The 14,385-nt window shown below is 40.4% G+C and overlaps 1 protein-coding gene across 2 annotated transcripts in view; it reads right to left on the reverse strand.

The window, feature by feature from the left end:
• UNC13C (unc-13 homolog C) overlaps positions 1-14,385 on the reverse strand; it is a 387,958-nt gene that overhangs the window by 253,992 nt on the left and 119,581 nt on the right. For both annotated transcript variants that reach the window (XM_077828069.1, XM_077828068.1), the window contains 2 exons: positions 14,136-14,355; positions 522-749 (listed from right to left, as the gene is read on the reverse strand). In XM_077828069.1, the coding sequence (XP_077684195.1) occupies positions 522-749; positions 14,136-14,355 (448 nt within the window). The remainder of the gene's footprint in view (positions 1-521; positions 750-14,135; positions 14,356-14,385) is intronic.

Genomic DNA, 14,385 nt, shown 5'->3' on the forward strand with positions numbered 1-14,385 from the left:
AGTTTTGAGCAGATGTGTTAGATAAATATCGTTTAACTGGAACACAATCTTACTCAAACAAAAAATGGATGGGGACTCTCATACCAAAGGAGTTGGAATTGTTAGTTTCTTTGCATTTCAGTCATTAAAAAACACATCTAGGAGATCAACTATAACCCTTGAAATTGATCAATACTAGCAAAATCTCAAGCACAGGAGGTGCTGATAGGAGGCAGAAAAGATGAAAAAAGAACAGTTAGTTATCTTCCCATCTTAAAATAGAAGGAGTTATTTATGTCTGAAGGAAATATACATTTATTTTACTGACACCGTCTATTCAGACTAAAGGATTTGCCATGACTATCACTCAAGCTTCCAGTTAAGAGGTTATTGAACCAATCATTTATAGATACCCTGAGATAAAATTTAACACGGAATTTCATCTTGGAGTCTATGAACACTAACTTGTAGCAATAGGACTGGGGATGAAAGAGCTTCTTTCAACTAGAGAACTTTTCAATATGAAAAAAAAAATCTCTCACCTCTGATGGTTATTTTTGCTGACCACTTGGATGTCCCATCCAACACACTCTGTTTTGCTGCCTTTGTGTATTGCACAAAATCTTCTTTGGAAATCTGGAACATTTCCTGGATCACTTCAAATACCTCTGGTCTATTTCTCTCCCTAATCTTCATTCTTTCCTTCATAGCAGTAATAATATTCTGGGTCTTATCTTCTGCACCATGTTTAGAACTCTTCTCTACAGCTCCTGAGTTTTAAAATAAATGAAGTGATCGATGTATTCAAAGAAACATTGGAGCAAGTGACTTATCGCATCATCATGTTTGGTTTTCACTTCTATAACCTCTAGCCAATATTAGGTACAATGCTGGAGTACAGCTCTTCCAAATATTATTGTGCCATCCCACAACAGAAAAAGCATTTGGGAACTGCTGTGCCATCCACTGGGATGTAATTCTCTATACTGAAGGTTAGGATTGTAATTTTACCTGAGATTATACTGATGAGTATTTCATATTTTGCAATACTAGGTGATGAATGAGTCTTAAGTGGCCTCTATAATTGAGAAAGAATGTATGTCAAATGACTCTGTGGTAGGGAAGTTGTCTGTCTATATTGAGTTTTCAGGATCTGACCCTGTCCGAAAAACATTACTCTTTCGGATACTTCCTTTCTGAGCACTTAATATAACAACATTTATATTTCCTTTTTTTGTATAGTTTCCTTAGCGAATGAGTAAAATTCTGCTTGCTAGGTAAACTGATAAAAGAAGCTAGAAGGAATTCCATGCTGAATGGGAAACCCTGATTTTCAAGGCACAGACTATTTGGTGTATTACAGTTGCCAAATATTATAGCATTGCATGACAATTATAAATTTAAGACAGTCACTGTTTCCCATTACAAACCCCTTTTATCAGAGAGCTGATAACTTGACCAAGAAATATGAACTGTTTCAGATGCCTTCAGGACAACTCAGAAGGTAAATCCCAGAGTTTGCAGGTACTGTATACACTGGAGTAAATTTCTCCTCATCCCCTCATGGCAGAGCATTTCCACAAGACCATATCCAAAAGCCACATAAGTCAGGCATCATAGGCAAAATCCATTCCACCAACACAGAGCCTAAGTGCTTAGAGCCTCAGGGCTGCTCTAACTCCCCCTCCCAAGAACTAGCACAGGAAGCCCAAACTAGGATCACTGGAGGGCAGCACACTCTGGTCACATCTCCTTCCAACTAAGTAGGTCACTGGAAAGCTCAGTACTCCATGAGCAGAAGCGGGGCGAGCTGGTTTCATGTTAACTCTCCTGCTGGCTCTAAGCCAGCTTTCCATCCCCTTGGGCCTCTGAAATAGTGGCCAATATCCGGCCCTTGTTGATTAAATTCTGGTTGCAATTGGGTAGATAACTCAGGGTATGTACCAATGGGACAATTTAGAGACATTTTGCAAAGAATGCTGCTCTAGGAGAGCAGAGGGAAAGATGGTTTGGGGGTAAAGAAGGGGTACAGAACCTTGAATTTTTTAATAAAAAACAAATCAAAGGATTGTTATTAACCATCACACTCAGAAACAAGGGGACTCTACATTATTCTGTTCTCAGCTGTCACAGTAACCAGGTGCCAGCTTCAAAACAGAGATGTGCGATCTTCCCCCAGGATGGGATAGCAAACTGAAGACATGTCAGTACATGCATATGTCAAAATAGGAGAAAGTTCTTTATTAAGAGTAGTGAAGGGGCAAGAAAGATAAGAAACATATTGCTTTGTTTCAACTGTCTGTAACTCCTGGATGGAAACCTAATGATGGACCATAGGTGTCATGGGGCCAGTTCTGGGAAAGAGCCCACCTGTGCCCTGTTTAGCTATCACATAGTACTCGTCCATAACTAGCACAGAAATGTAACATTACACAAAGCTTTGTTTACATTGCTGCTAGTAAACATCAATGTCAAGAAAAGTTAAAGGAAGAAAGCTGAACACTAAAGCTAAATTGAGGCACAGTTCTCTGATAGGGCGGCATGGAGCTGCTCCTCCCAACAGGAGCCCCTAGAGACATTCCATCTCAGGGAGGAGACAGGCTATGTCCTCAAGCTCCCCAGCATGCAGGGACAGAGCTCCCAATGCCATACCCCTTTGGAGGGTGCAGCATAACTCCTCCAGTTCTGCTAGCCAATGTAGAGGGGTGAGCATGGTTCTACCTCTTCGCTGTCTCCTTGCTCATGTCTTGCACTCCACTATAGTATAGGGACATAGATGGGCCCTACTGAGGCAGAGAACTAAAAAGGACTCCTTGTATCTTCCACTGCCTTCCTGTTTTGGGCTCCTGGGGAGCAGCAGGGCACAATGTGACCCAAAGCGCTGAAACCAGAGCCTAAGGAAGTTCCTTTCTCTAACACAACTCTCATTACTGTTCATTTCCCAAACTGTAGGTGGGTGGCAGAAAAGACCAAAGGATAGTGCCTATTCGATTGCAAAAACAACGAGAAGTCCTTGTGGCACCTTACAGACTAACAAATTTATTTGGGCATAAGCTTTCATGGGCTATAATCCACTTCATCAAATGCATGGAGTGAAAAATACAGTTCATGAAAAGAGGAGAGTTGCCTTTCCAAGTTGGGGGGAGGGGGGAGCAGTGCTAATGAGGCCAATTCAATCAGGGTGGATGTGGTCCATTCCCAACAGTTGACAAGATGGTGTGAAACCTACCCATGTGATTGTAATTTATATACAGCATATGTGTAGGGCAGGGCTCGCGCTATTCTACAATCAGTGAAAGTGGCCGAGGAAGGAAACGGAATATTAGGAGGAGCAAAGCTTTCAGCATCTCTTTGTTCAGGTGACTTGGTTAGCGGGCAGGGACATTTGCTGGTTTGCTTACAGCAGCAAAACCACTAGAGCTGCCCCAGTACATAAAATAGACACGTGCCTAAAGAGAGTCACAAGGCTGGGGAAGGCATCATTAAAAGTTCTTCACAGCTGAAGGCTGAACTTGTAATTCATGAATGGAGAATTTACAGGGCTTTCAAGATATTTATTTTTCTAAATATATTCACTGATCACTGTGGCACTTCAGAGCTAACTATGCTGTTGTAAAGTCCTCTCCTTTCTGTCTAATGAAAGCATTGTTGAGAGGCAGCCCCATCACTGCATATTGTACTTGAGTAACATAGTGTTTTAGGTGTCCGATAACGAATTGGTTTATTTCTCGGCTCAGAGTAGGGTGCGAGGTTGAGGACGAGGAAGGAAACATAGCTCTGAGGAGAGCATGGGAAAGTGGGGCATGGCAGAACACCACCAGAAACAGGTGGTCAATGCTATGTTAAAAATGATAGCAGCAGAGAAGGGAGGTAGCTGGGATCACTGAACAAGATACACCACAGGTGTGCATGCCATATGGAGACTGTCAAGAACAGCAAGATGACAGAGCGATACAAAGAAGATTTTCTAACCAATGAAACAGTGATGTGATAGACATCACTTTTTTCACGACAGGTGCTGTGGGAATAGATGCTACTGATTGTTGATTCATACTATTGAAATCTGTGGACCAATTCTGCAGTTACTCATTCCTTATTAAGTAAAGACTAGCTTTGATTCCAGTGGGAGATTTGCCTGAGTTAGAATGATAGGATTGGACCCTGGCTATGTATTTCTGCACTGACATCTATCCCAGTATACATTTATTTAAAATGTTGCTTTCTGCACTCTCCACCTGAGATACTTTTTTTTCTTCTTCTTCTTCTTCTTCTTCTCCTCCTCATGAGGGTCCCAAGAGAGAGTAACTTATACAACCTTACAACAGCTGACTTCAGTACAACACGGGCAGTATAATGGAGAACACTCAGTCTAACGCTGCTGGCAACAGCGAGTTGCTATTTCAGTTCATTTATACTGACATGGCTGCTTAAAATAAAGGATTAAAAGTTTATCAAAACCAGAAAATGTGGGTGCCTATTTAATGAAGCAAGTAATTTATTCAGGCTTTTTATAACCACAATCCACAAACCTCTCCTCCATAGCCAGTTTTAGCTCTAGGCACTTTGAAATTCATACGCTGGCTGGAGCAAAAGGAATGGTTGCAGTCTGCATTGGATAAAGGAAAACAATGAATATGAGGGAGCCAAGTTATGAGCACATTTATAAAACGTAGCAAAATAAGTGTATTTTGTACAGAGATCTATCATACAGCTGTGTGCACTTCTCTTAAAAGCCACCTAATCCCGGCTCTATGCCAGCTGGGGAGACCTGTCCATTTCCCATGCTGCAAGATTGAGTGCATTACTAAAAGTATACTGGAAGCCCTTACAATTGTGCCATTTTTGCCTGAGTTAAATAGATGAGGTTATGTTAGAATACACTATACAACATAATTAGTATAAGAAAAAACTTATAGAACATTGCAAATAAAGATGTCACATTATTTAGTTACCTAGGGCAATAGGATAGTTTGTAAGAATAATCACTGTGTGCAAATATTGTTAGAAATATATTCCACATAACAAACAGTCAGATTGTTGGCCTTGATAAGGCAGCTTTTTATGTTCAATGCTTTGTAGCTGGGTTTGTTTGTTTTTTCTATTACTGATCTTTGGTGATCAGGTCTTCTGGCATCTAAACTGGCCTTCTGCCTTAAGGAACTCTTTCAGTATTTACTATAGATGAGGGCAGCAGAATCATCAGGACTATTAGCAGCTGTAGAGCACTTTTACATTTCCAAGCACTGTGCGAACATTATCTAATTAGCCTTCCTCACACAATTCCTGTGGGGGTACATGGAGGTACTGAAGGTATTATTATTCCCTTTTTACACTGGGTGAAACTAAAACACAGTGAGGTTAAGTGACTTGCTCTGCAATTAGAATTTGAGAGTTCCAGCTCTGTGCTTAATCTGCTGGAGTATAATCCCTTTTCCGTGATGCCATCAGGCACTACTATTTTGCTTTGATGGCATTTTTCTTTAAAGCTCTCTCAGGTTGTCATGACTCAGGAAGAGGCTCTCTGTCCGACAGCACTGAAAGGGTCTTCTATCAACATGGGGACTTCATTGGAAGCTTATAGAATCTTTTGAGCTAATCATCTTTTTTTTATTATTATTATTTATATTGTGCCTGAACGATGCTAGGCACTTTACAGAGCAGCAAAGACACAGATATTTATGGCCATATGGGAGGCATGGCTTGATCCACTGCACAAGATTGGAAAGGCAATGGATGAGGCAAGAGTGGAATGCTGGAGGCGGAATTCCATGGGGTATATAACACAGTAGCATAATCTTCTATGGCTTCTGTATCTTGAGAATCCCTGAGAATCTCTGTGCCTGGTACTGACAAACAGGTAGTTTTTGAACGATGAAGACAAATTCCAGTGAGCAAAGATTTCAAACTGAAAAAGGAGACATGCTTAGAAAAAAAAATCCTTATGCACACAAAGGTTAAGTGCCAATACAAAACAAATACCAGCTGAAGAGACCTCAAGCGATTTCCAGTTGTATGGAGAGGTGAAAGATGACTGTTGAAATGCTTCAACAATGTGATAAATACAGTAACTTTGACCTTACATGCCTTTTTGCTAGACATCAGAAAAGCAACATGCTTCATTTTCCATCATTGCCTTTCATTAATAAGTACAGACTGAGGAAATTATGCTGTAATAATAAATCATGGATACATTCAATGTGGCAGTAGTGGGTCACTGTCAAAATTCATGCTTATTTTCCAGGCAATACAGATAAAATTGGAAATATGCATTAAATAATACAAGATACAATTGCCAAACTGTATGGCATAATTTAATGAAACTATTCTTATATCCTGTAATATGGCCAATCCATCAACAGCCTTGTCTGTGCATTATTGATTAGAGTCATTTAGACAATACAGTGGCCTATATTGTACAATAAAATTAACAAAGCCCTCTTACCCAAGGACTGATCCAAACAACGTAGCAAAGATTTCTGACTTAATACCATACCTACTTCTGAAAGCAGCATCTTGGTGAAAATGAGCGGCTTAATAAATAGACCACTGATTTTATTGTTTAACCTCAGTCTAGGACCATCTTGGAATACTGACCCAATTGAGCTTGTTATCTTCTAGCGGACAGCAATCTGCACTTAAAACCAAATTGTAGCTGCTCGAAAGACAATCCATCATAGCAATCACCAGATTGCTAGCCAGACAGATTGTCTGGTGGGGTGTTAAAGAGAGACAATGGGCCAGATTTCCAGACTATGTACATGGCTGTGGCTCCACCGAGGTCAAAAAAGGAAAGGCCAGAGCCTTGGCTGATTTAATACTGCTAATTGCAGCCCTCTCTCTCTCACACACACCCAAGAGCAAAAAACAGCATGGAATTCAGAAAGATATTTAAAATTTTCTTTGCTGGCTGATTCCATGTCAGTGATGAAACTTTAAAATTTCTTTTCAATAAAAGACATTGTGTAAGGACCTAATTTTCAAACACAGGTGGCATAGTAGAATCCAAAGCCTGCATTTGAGTACTCAGATCTACACGTGGGCAGCCAAAATTGATATTTGGCCACTTAAAGCACCCAAAAGTGTGATCTGGGGGCCCAAAAATATTAAAGACTGGATCCTTTATGTGGATTTAAGTTTTATATCTATAGCTTAAATTGTAGATGTTTACTTGATCAAAACGGCCTGTGCCTCACCTCAGAGAGGAAGCAGAGAAACCAAAGGGGAACACCCTTTATCTCAGATGTGTGGGCCCATGTTAGGTTTGTAACTTTGCCAAGTACTCAGATAGCCTGGTGATATGTGTGGCATAAGTATCAACTGAACATTAGGTCCAGGATGATGCAGTGGCAAAACAAAAGCAACAACACCACCCCTCACTAACATGGTCCTTGGATGTGTCAAGAAGGAGTGAGTAGGTGTCATTACCTCTCTATACATATATGGCACTGGTGAGACCTGCGTTGGAATACCATGTCCAGCTCTCGCATCCACACGTTTAAAAAGATGTTGGAAAACTGGAGAGGGTTTAGCAAAGAGCTGAAAGAATGACTTGCAGTCTGAAAAACATGCCTTCCGATAACAATGGGAGACTAAAGGAGCTCACTCTAATTAGCTATTAAAAAGGTTAAGAGGCATCTTGATCAGGGTTCACAATTACCTACATAGGGAGAAGATTTCTGATAGTAGAGGGCTCTTTAATCTAGCAGACAAAGGCATAACAAGAGAAAATGGCTGGAAATTGAACTCAGTAAAGCTTAGATCGTGATGGCAATTAACTACTGGAACAGCATACCAACTCTCCATTGAAAATCAATGATATTTGCGCTCTTAAGTCACTTAGGTGCACTTGGAAATGCTACACTGTATGGCCCGTATTGTATCTCATGGGAGATGGTGCCTTCTGACCTTAAAATCTATTAAATAGAAGGACAGATATACAGATTGACAGTGTACGTAAAAAAACAAGTCCATTATTATTATATCTACAATCTAATTCTAGCAGTTTGTACCATGTGTAAATGTTAAAAACAAGTATACCAAATGTTTGTGCATATGTAGTTGTGGTGTTAACATTTGTTAGAGCAATTATACCTAAAAGTCAAGCCAAAAAATATTTTTGAACCTTTAAATTCAAAATTTATTTCAAATTGTAAACAATTATTAAACGACGAAACAAAGTATTAGATTTCAGTGGATCCACACCAGGGATGTGTTTGGCCTACTAGCAACTACAAGTAACAGTCCAGATTCAGGGGTGAGGTCTGAAGTGGTGTATGTTGATAAATGAGTGTAAAATAGCAGAACTGGATCTAAAGGATGTATGCACAGAGGTACTTCAATAGCGGTATCTACTAGGTAAAACTACAAGCAGCTGGGTATAACAAAGTGTAAGTTTAAGTAGGAGCACACCCCCCCCCACCCCTCCTCGCGCACACACGTACACAGGGCTCAATACTGCCAGATACTGATAACTCAGGCCATGTGTGGCAAAATACCTTGTTTGTCTCAGTAGGCTCAGTCCTTTTTAGCCTTGGAAACTCAGGATTGGGGCAAGGCAAATCCTTACAGGTGGCATGGGGTCCTGCTACTCATCTCCTCAGTCAGTCCCTTGTGCTTGTTTTCCTTCCCTTCTAGGGAGCAAGTGTAGCCTCCCTACTGGGAAGGTCTGGTGTCTTGCTGCAAACAGCCTATTAGCAGCTTCCCCACACCTCTCACTCTCCCCCTCCTACCACCCAGGGGAGGGTTTAAAAAGGTCCCAAGTAGTTGGAGTCAGCTGAACCTAATTGGTTCCCTAGCAACCCCTTTTCCAGCTGAACCCTATTGCCCCCTGGTTCTCTCTCCTCAGTGGATAGGGAGGGGCCTTTTAATCCCCTGGGACTAATTACAACCCCCCTTTTGTAGTTGTTTGTCCTGGGTTTAATACACATGATACAGAAAAAGCATTTAAACATATGCTTAACTTCAAGCACACAAATAGCCTAATTGACTGCAATTTCCTACCATGTATAGTGACAGGAAATTTGTTTAGTTCTTAAGTAGCTTCTCAAGAAAAAGTCTCTGTGCCTCTCTCCTTACCGAGTTCTCTCTGTGGTACTGTGGATCAAGTGGGTAAAAACTGCAGGAGGATGATTACCCTCAATATCTGGGGACAATAGCTGGGTCACTATTACAAGATGATCCTAGATCCCTCTTTACACCCTCTGAATTTAATCTGCCTGCAATTGGGAAGAAAGGGCTTCTTTGAACTATGACTCTCTCAAACAGCAGAAAGTCACTTCTCACAGCTTCTCCAAGGCACCTCAGCCAGCCCCCAATTGCCAGTGTACTGATTTCTATATGCCTGGGAACAAATGAACTCAAGCATTGCTCACTCCATTAGAAATGGACCCAAAAGACAGAAAGTTCAAGTCTGAATTCACTCAAGATTAGGGATGTCTGGATTTGAGTTATCACTGTATAATATTAATATTATTCTATGTAGTGCTGTAGAATAGGTGAACATGCCAAAGAAATTAAGCTTGTCATATCAAGCTTCCAGGCCAAAACTGAGTCCTCGCAGTATAATTCAGAACAGGTACAGAATGTCCAGAGTGGTCATGACTGCTGGGTGCTTTATGGAAGAAGACAGATTATTAGACAACGTTTGGTAAGAGAAGGAAGGAACCTGACTAACAATAACAGACATTCTTCCAAGCAAAAGGGGATGTCATGAAAGGCACAAAGTCAAGAGTACAGTGCATGCAGCCATTTGATCTATAATGCCCTCTGTAATATTTCACTTCCACTAATGTTAAATGGAAGTGTTCTGAATATGCATTCTCTCAGATAAAGGAGTGAACCTTTTGCTCTGCAATGATATTTTTTTCTTATATAAGCTAAAAATGCTTCTAAACAATTAGATCATATTGCCCTTGCCTTCCTAGATCTGCATGTAGAAGAGTTCCCCCTCCCAACGCAAAAAAAGGGTACAGCCATCCAGCGGTGAGTGACATCCCTTCCTCCTGGACCAGGAGTACGACTCTACCCAAGGTCCAAGATCCATGCACAGTATTTGTAGGAGACGGATATTGTTCCCACTGCTTTTTTTGTGCAGCCCTCTCAGTGCCACAGAAGAGGGTGGGAATTGTAGAAGCAGCAGTAGGCGGGAAAATCGCTGGCCGCACAGCTCCGAACTAGGTGGTACAAGATTCCCTGAAGCAGATGTAGATGGGACAGGCCTCTATTAGACCTGCTGAGATCCATATGGAGCTCCCAAGATCTGCAAGTTCTGGTTCTAGTACCCTGCCCATTCTGTCAGGAGGGGAACCCCACACCCCTGATCAAACAATCTAGGGAAAATTCCATGATGGGCACTTTGTGGAGTTTGCCTATTGCTGGCCCTCTCCTTTGGGCTTTTCTGTGGGAGGGTGCGATCTGGATCCAATACTAATAAAAATGGAAAAAGAGGCAAGCTAAAATGTTAAGTATGGCAGCTCACTGTTGCTTTGTTCTTGCACTAAGGGTGATAACCAGTTAGTCAACAAATTACTTGCACATATTCTGTTGCCAGCAGCACTACAACCTGACAGCAACTTTATTTCATTTTTATTCTTGAAAGTATAAGCCAAGTGATTCCCAAAAGACCTACTACGCCAAATCACTACACAGAACTGAAAGAGATCAATGGTCTGATACATAACGAATTATTTTTTTAGATGGAGTCTTAAAATGTTGCTGGAATCAAATATGTCAGTTGGTCAAATTAGAGTAGACAGAATCTGACACTTGCTCTATATTATACACTCCTCTTACTCGGGGCATGTACTGCCCAGGAAACAGAAGTTCTGAACACATGTTAAAAGACTTATTTGTTAGCATCCTGTTTACATTAAACATGGCTGAAACTTGAAACCATGCCAGCAGCAAGCCTAGTCTACACCATAATGCATAGTTTTAGAACATCACTTTCAGCACAAATGAACAAACCTTCTTTTCATACTGTTTAATTAAAGTATACTAGCAATTCAGGTGTCAAACAAGGTTGCTACTAGCTCAGTTTCAACCATAATGTGGAACCAAGGTTAGACACTGTTTGATTTGCAAATTCTCCATTGCGCTATGGCCTCTTTGAGTCTGTGCATCTGGTCAGCTGGCAATTCCCCCTGCATAGTGGGAATCCTTGGGTGTCATAAAGCTGGAAAATGGCTCTATGCCATCCAGCATCATAATCCATGGCATAAGGAGTATGGCTGGGAGAGAGAGGGTGTGGCTGGAACATCAATATACTCTGGCTATACCTAGCTGCTACAATGGTCCCTCAAGGACATGATGGCTACTGCATAAGATAGAGCAACCCTAGGCTGCTATAACATATACTGGGGGCCAAAAAAGTCTCTTTTCAGACTCAGAATTGACAAGTCATAAAGGTGGCAGGTCCTGATTCCCTACTGCCTTGCATTGCACAGAATGCACAGTGGGTATAAAACACTACCAAATTTAGTATGATCTAAAAATGTTCCCAAGTTAGTTTTTGGGAGCGATGCTCAGGGTGGCCACAGTCAATTGGCTTCGCCTGCCCACTTCCTGGATCCCAATAAGGCCAGAGTCAATTGGGCCATAAAGGGGACAACAGATGATAGCAAAGTTCACTCCGGGGATGAAGGAAGGTTAGTCACTAGGCACAGAGGCATAAGGTATAGTCCCCTACTACGCTTGTAAATATGGAGTGCATCTACCTGATATGGGCTCAGCAGCTTTTCTATCAGCTATCTGAAGATGGCTTATCACTTGGCAGGGGATTATCCAAATTAATTTTTAGTATTCTTGATGGCAGGAATCCAATATGGTAACAGTGCATTAGTGCAAGACCTTTGATTCATCCCAATCCCAAACACAGGGCTGGGAGTTACTAAAACCAGAATCTGCAAGGAGGATTGTAACAAGGGTGTTGAGCTTTAAATGCCAGTATAATATCCCTCTGTGTTATTAATGAGTTTCATCCCAGTAAAACAAGGTAAATTACTAAGAGGTTGATTGGATTGAGGGAGAAAAGAAAGAAAATTCCTCATTGTATGCAGCACTTCCTTATCTCTTAAATACTGCTGATAACACTCTTTTGCCTTATTTTAGAGGGGAAAAAACAGTACTGAAACCATTAGATTACAAGTTATTTCCATAAACAGATCATTATAAATAAATATTTGTTTCAAAAATGAATGTATTTGTTGCAGGAGTTGCTATGATGATTAGCATTTTGTAATTAATAGAGGCAACAATGCCACATAGTAGACAAAAGGGAAAGGGGGTTGAAAAGTACTTGTGTACTATCATCCTGTCTAATATTTTCCCCTTAAATAGATGCAGTATTTTCTTTTGAAGAGATACTTTTTACTCGATTATTTTGTTTTTGCTGCTTCTTTTTTGGGTTCTTTCCCCTGAGACACTGCGGCAGAGAGTTAAACACTATTTCAAAGAAGTTTGTAACTTTTAATTGCACTCTGTGCTTTTGCAGATACATTTGACGGAAAATTCACCTAACTGGTATGTAATGTTTATTGTATCAGGCCACATGTATTCATTAACATTCCTTTATTACAACCACTCCTAATAGCAGATTTCTCAATGGGAGAACTCCATCATTTTTGCAGCTGGTACATTCATATTTATTTATTACTGTTGGGGTACAATTGAAAGCAACAAAATATAAAGGCCCTAAAATTGAGAGACACCCCCCCCCAAAATGCATTCACAGGAAAATTTCAAGTGAAGTTTTTTAGTAGTGATTCACAAATAAAACTGGACTTTGAATGAAAGAAACATGTATGAAATGTTGACATTAAAGAATCATATTTTCCACACCTCCACCCCCTTTCTAATAGATTAAGGGCAGCACTGAATGACGTATACTGATTTATAACATTAAAATATAAAATGAAAAATTGTTAATGGTAAGATTAAGAAATTTGATAGCTATATTTTTAATTGTTTGTAATTATGTATAGTAAATGAGCACAGATGAGGTGCCAAGTCCTTTCTGGCATAAGTGTGGTTTTCCGAGTTCTTCTTTTACATAGCATTGCTAATCTTCTCAAAAAATGTTATTGCTGACAGAGCAAAGGTAATATGTCATGCTGAAAGATGTAAGTAAAAGATACACAAACATGTAATGATAAATACCCACCTCCCTTTTCTGGGAAAAGCCAGGGCAGGGTGACTCAAAAACATGACCCAGAAATTGCAGAGCCATAAGGAAAAATGCAGAAGTTGGGTAACTGAAGCTTGCGCACGTGTAATGCACGGGTTAATGTGCTAAAAGCCAATTAGATAAAGATTAAGTAATCTGTAATGTAGAAATGTAGAAAAGACCTAAGTGAACCTGGGCCTTTAACTGGAGAAACACCAGATCAGAAACTGAAGAATGGGATGGAAAGACCAGACCTAGGGTTCTGAGAAGATGATGACTATCATGGAAGATGGAAGAACTTGCGCCTGCCCCCGAATGTAGTAACAGGGGACCACTTACCAAATCTGTCTTGTCTGTTAGTATCTGTCTGGCATAAATGTACCTGCAGACACTATAAATGACAATAATTCTCTCTGAAATTGTATAGATAAAGGCGAAAATTTATTAATCCTAAATTGGGTGGATTTGTGACTCAGTTCCCCAATTTTTAATCCCAATGACTATGATTAACATATTTTCACTGTGGCTACTCAGGGAGAATTTTAATGAGGGAATGCGACTGCAGAGAGTACATTACTGTGGCTGTAATCACTAGCAGCAGCATTTTCATTTTTATCTTTGTTCTGATGTTTTCCTATATTTTGAATGAAACAAAATGAACAGGGCATCATGTCACATAATTTCTATTGGTTTTGGTGAGATTGTTTGCAAGAGAAAGTCGACAATATATTGGTGTCCTAAGCCGTTATTTGTAAGTGAACGGCACAGGATCAGCAGAAGCAATTGACTAAATTATTCAAATGACCAAACCAAATTAACAACAGGTGCTTCCTAGATGGCTGGCCAGATCCTCAGCTAGTGTAAATCAGCATAGTTCCACTGACTTCACCAACTGAGGATCTGACCCTTCACTTCAGTGGGCATCTGTTAACATATATAGTATGTCAAAAGGCGTGAAGCATGGTAAAAAAATCAGCTGTCACCAAATACTCACTCTGCAAACAGTCAGCATTTAGGAGGTCTTGGCACTTCTCATGACATTTGACACCACATTCAGTGCATCTCATGCCTTGCCTGGCTATGCCCCAAAGGAGACCTTCACATTCGTAACAGTATGTGGGAGTTGTAGCTGTCCACACTTCGAAGTTATGAGGAGTGGTTGATGACATTGGATAGATTAAAGCCTGCAATGTCTTTCTGAAAACATGCATTTTCTGTTGGGTGGAATGGGGGGAAAAAAAATC

This window comes from Eretmochelys imbricata, chromosome 10 (assembly GCF_965152235.1).
Source record: "Eretmochelys imbricata isolate rEreImb1 chromosome 10, rEreImb1.hap1, whole genome shotgun sequence".
Taxonomy (NCBI): Eukaryota; Metazoa; Chordata; order Testudines; family Cheloniidae; genus Eretmochelys; species Eretmochelys imbricata.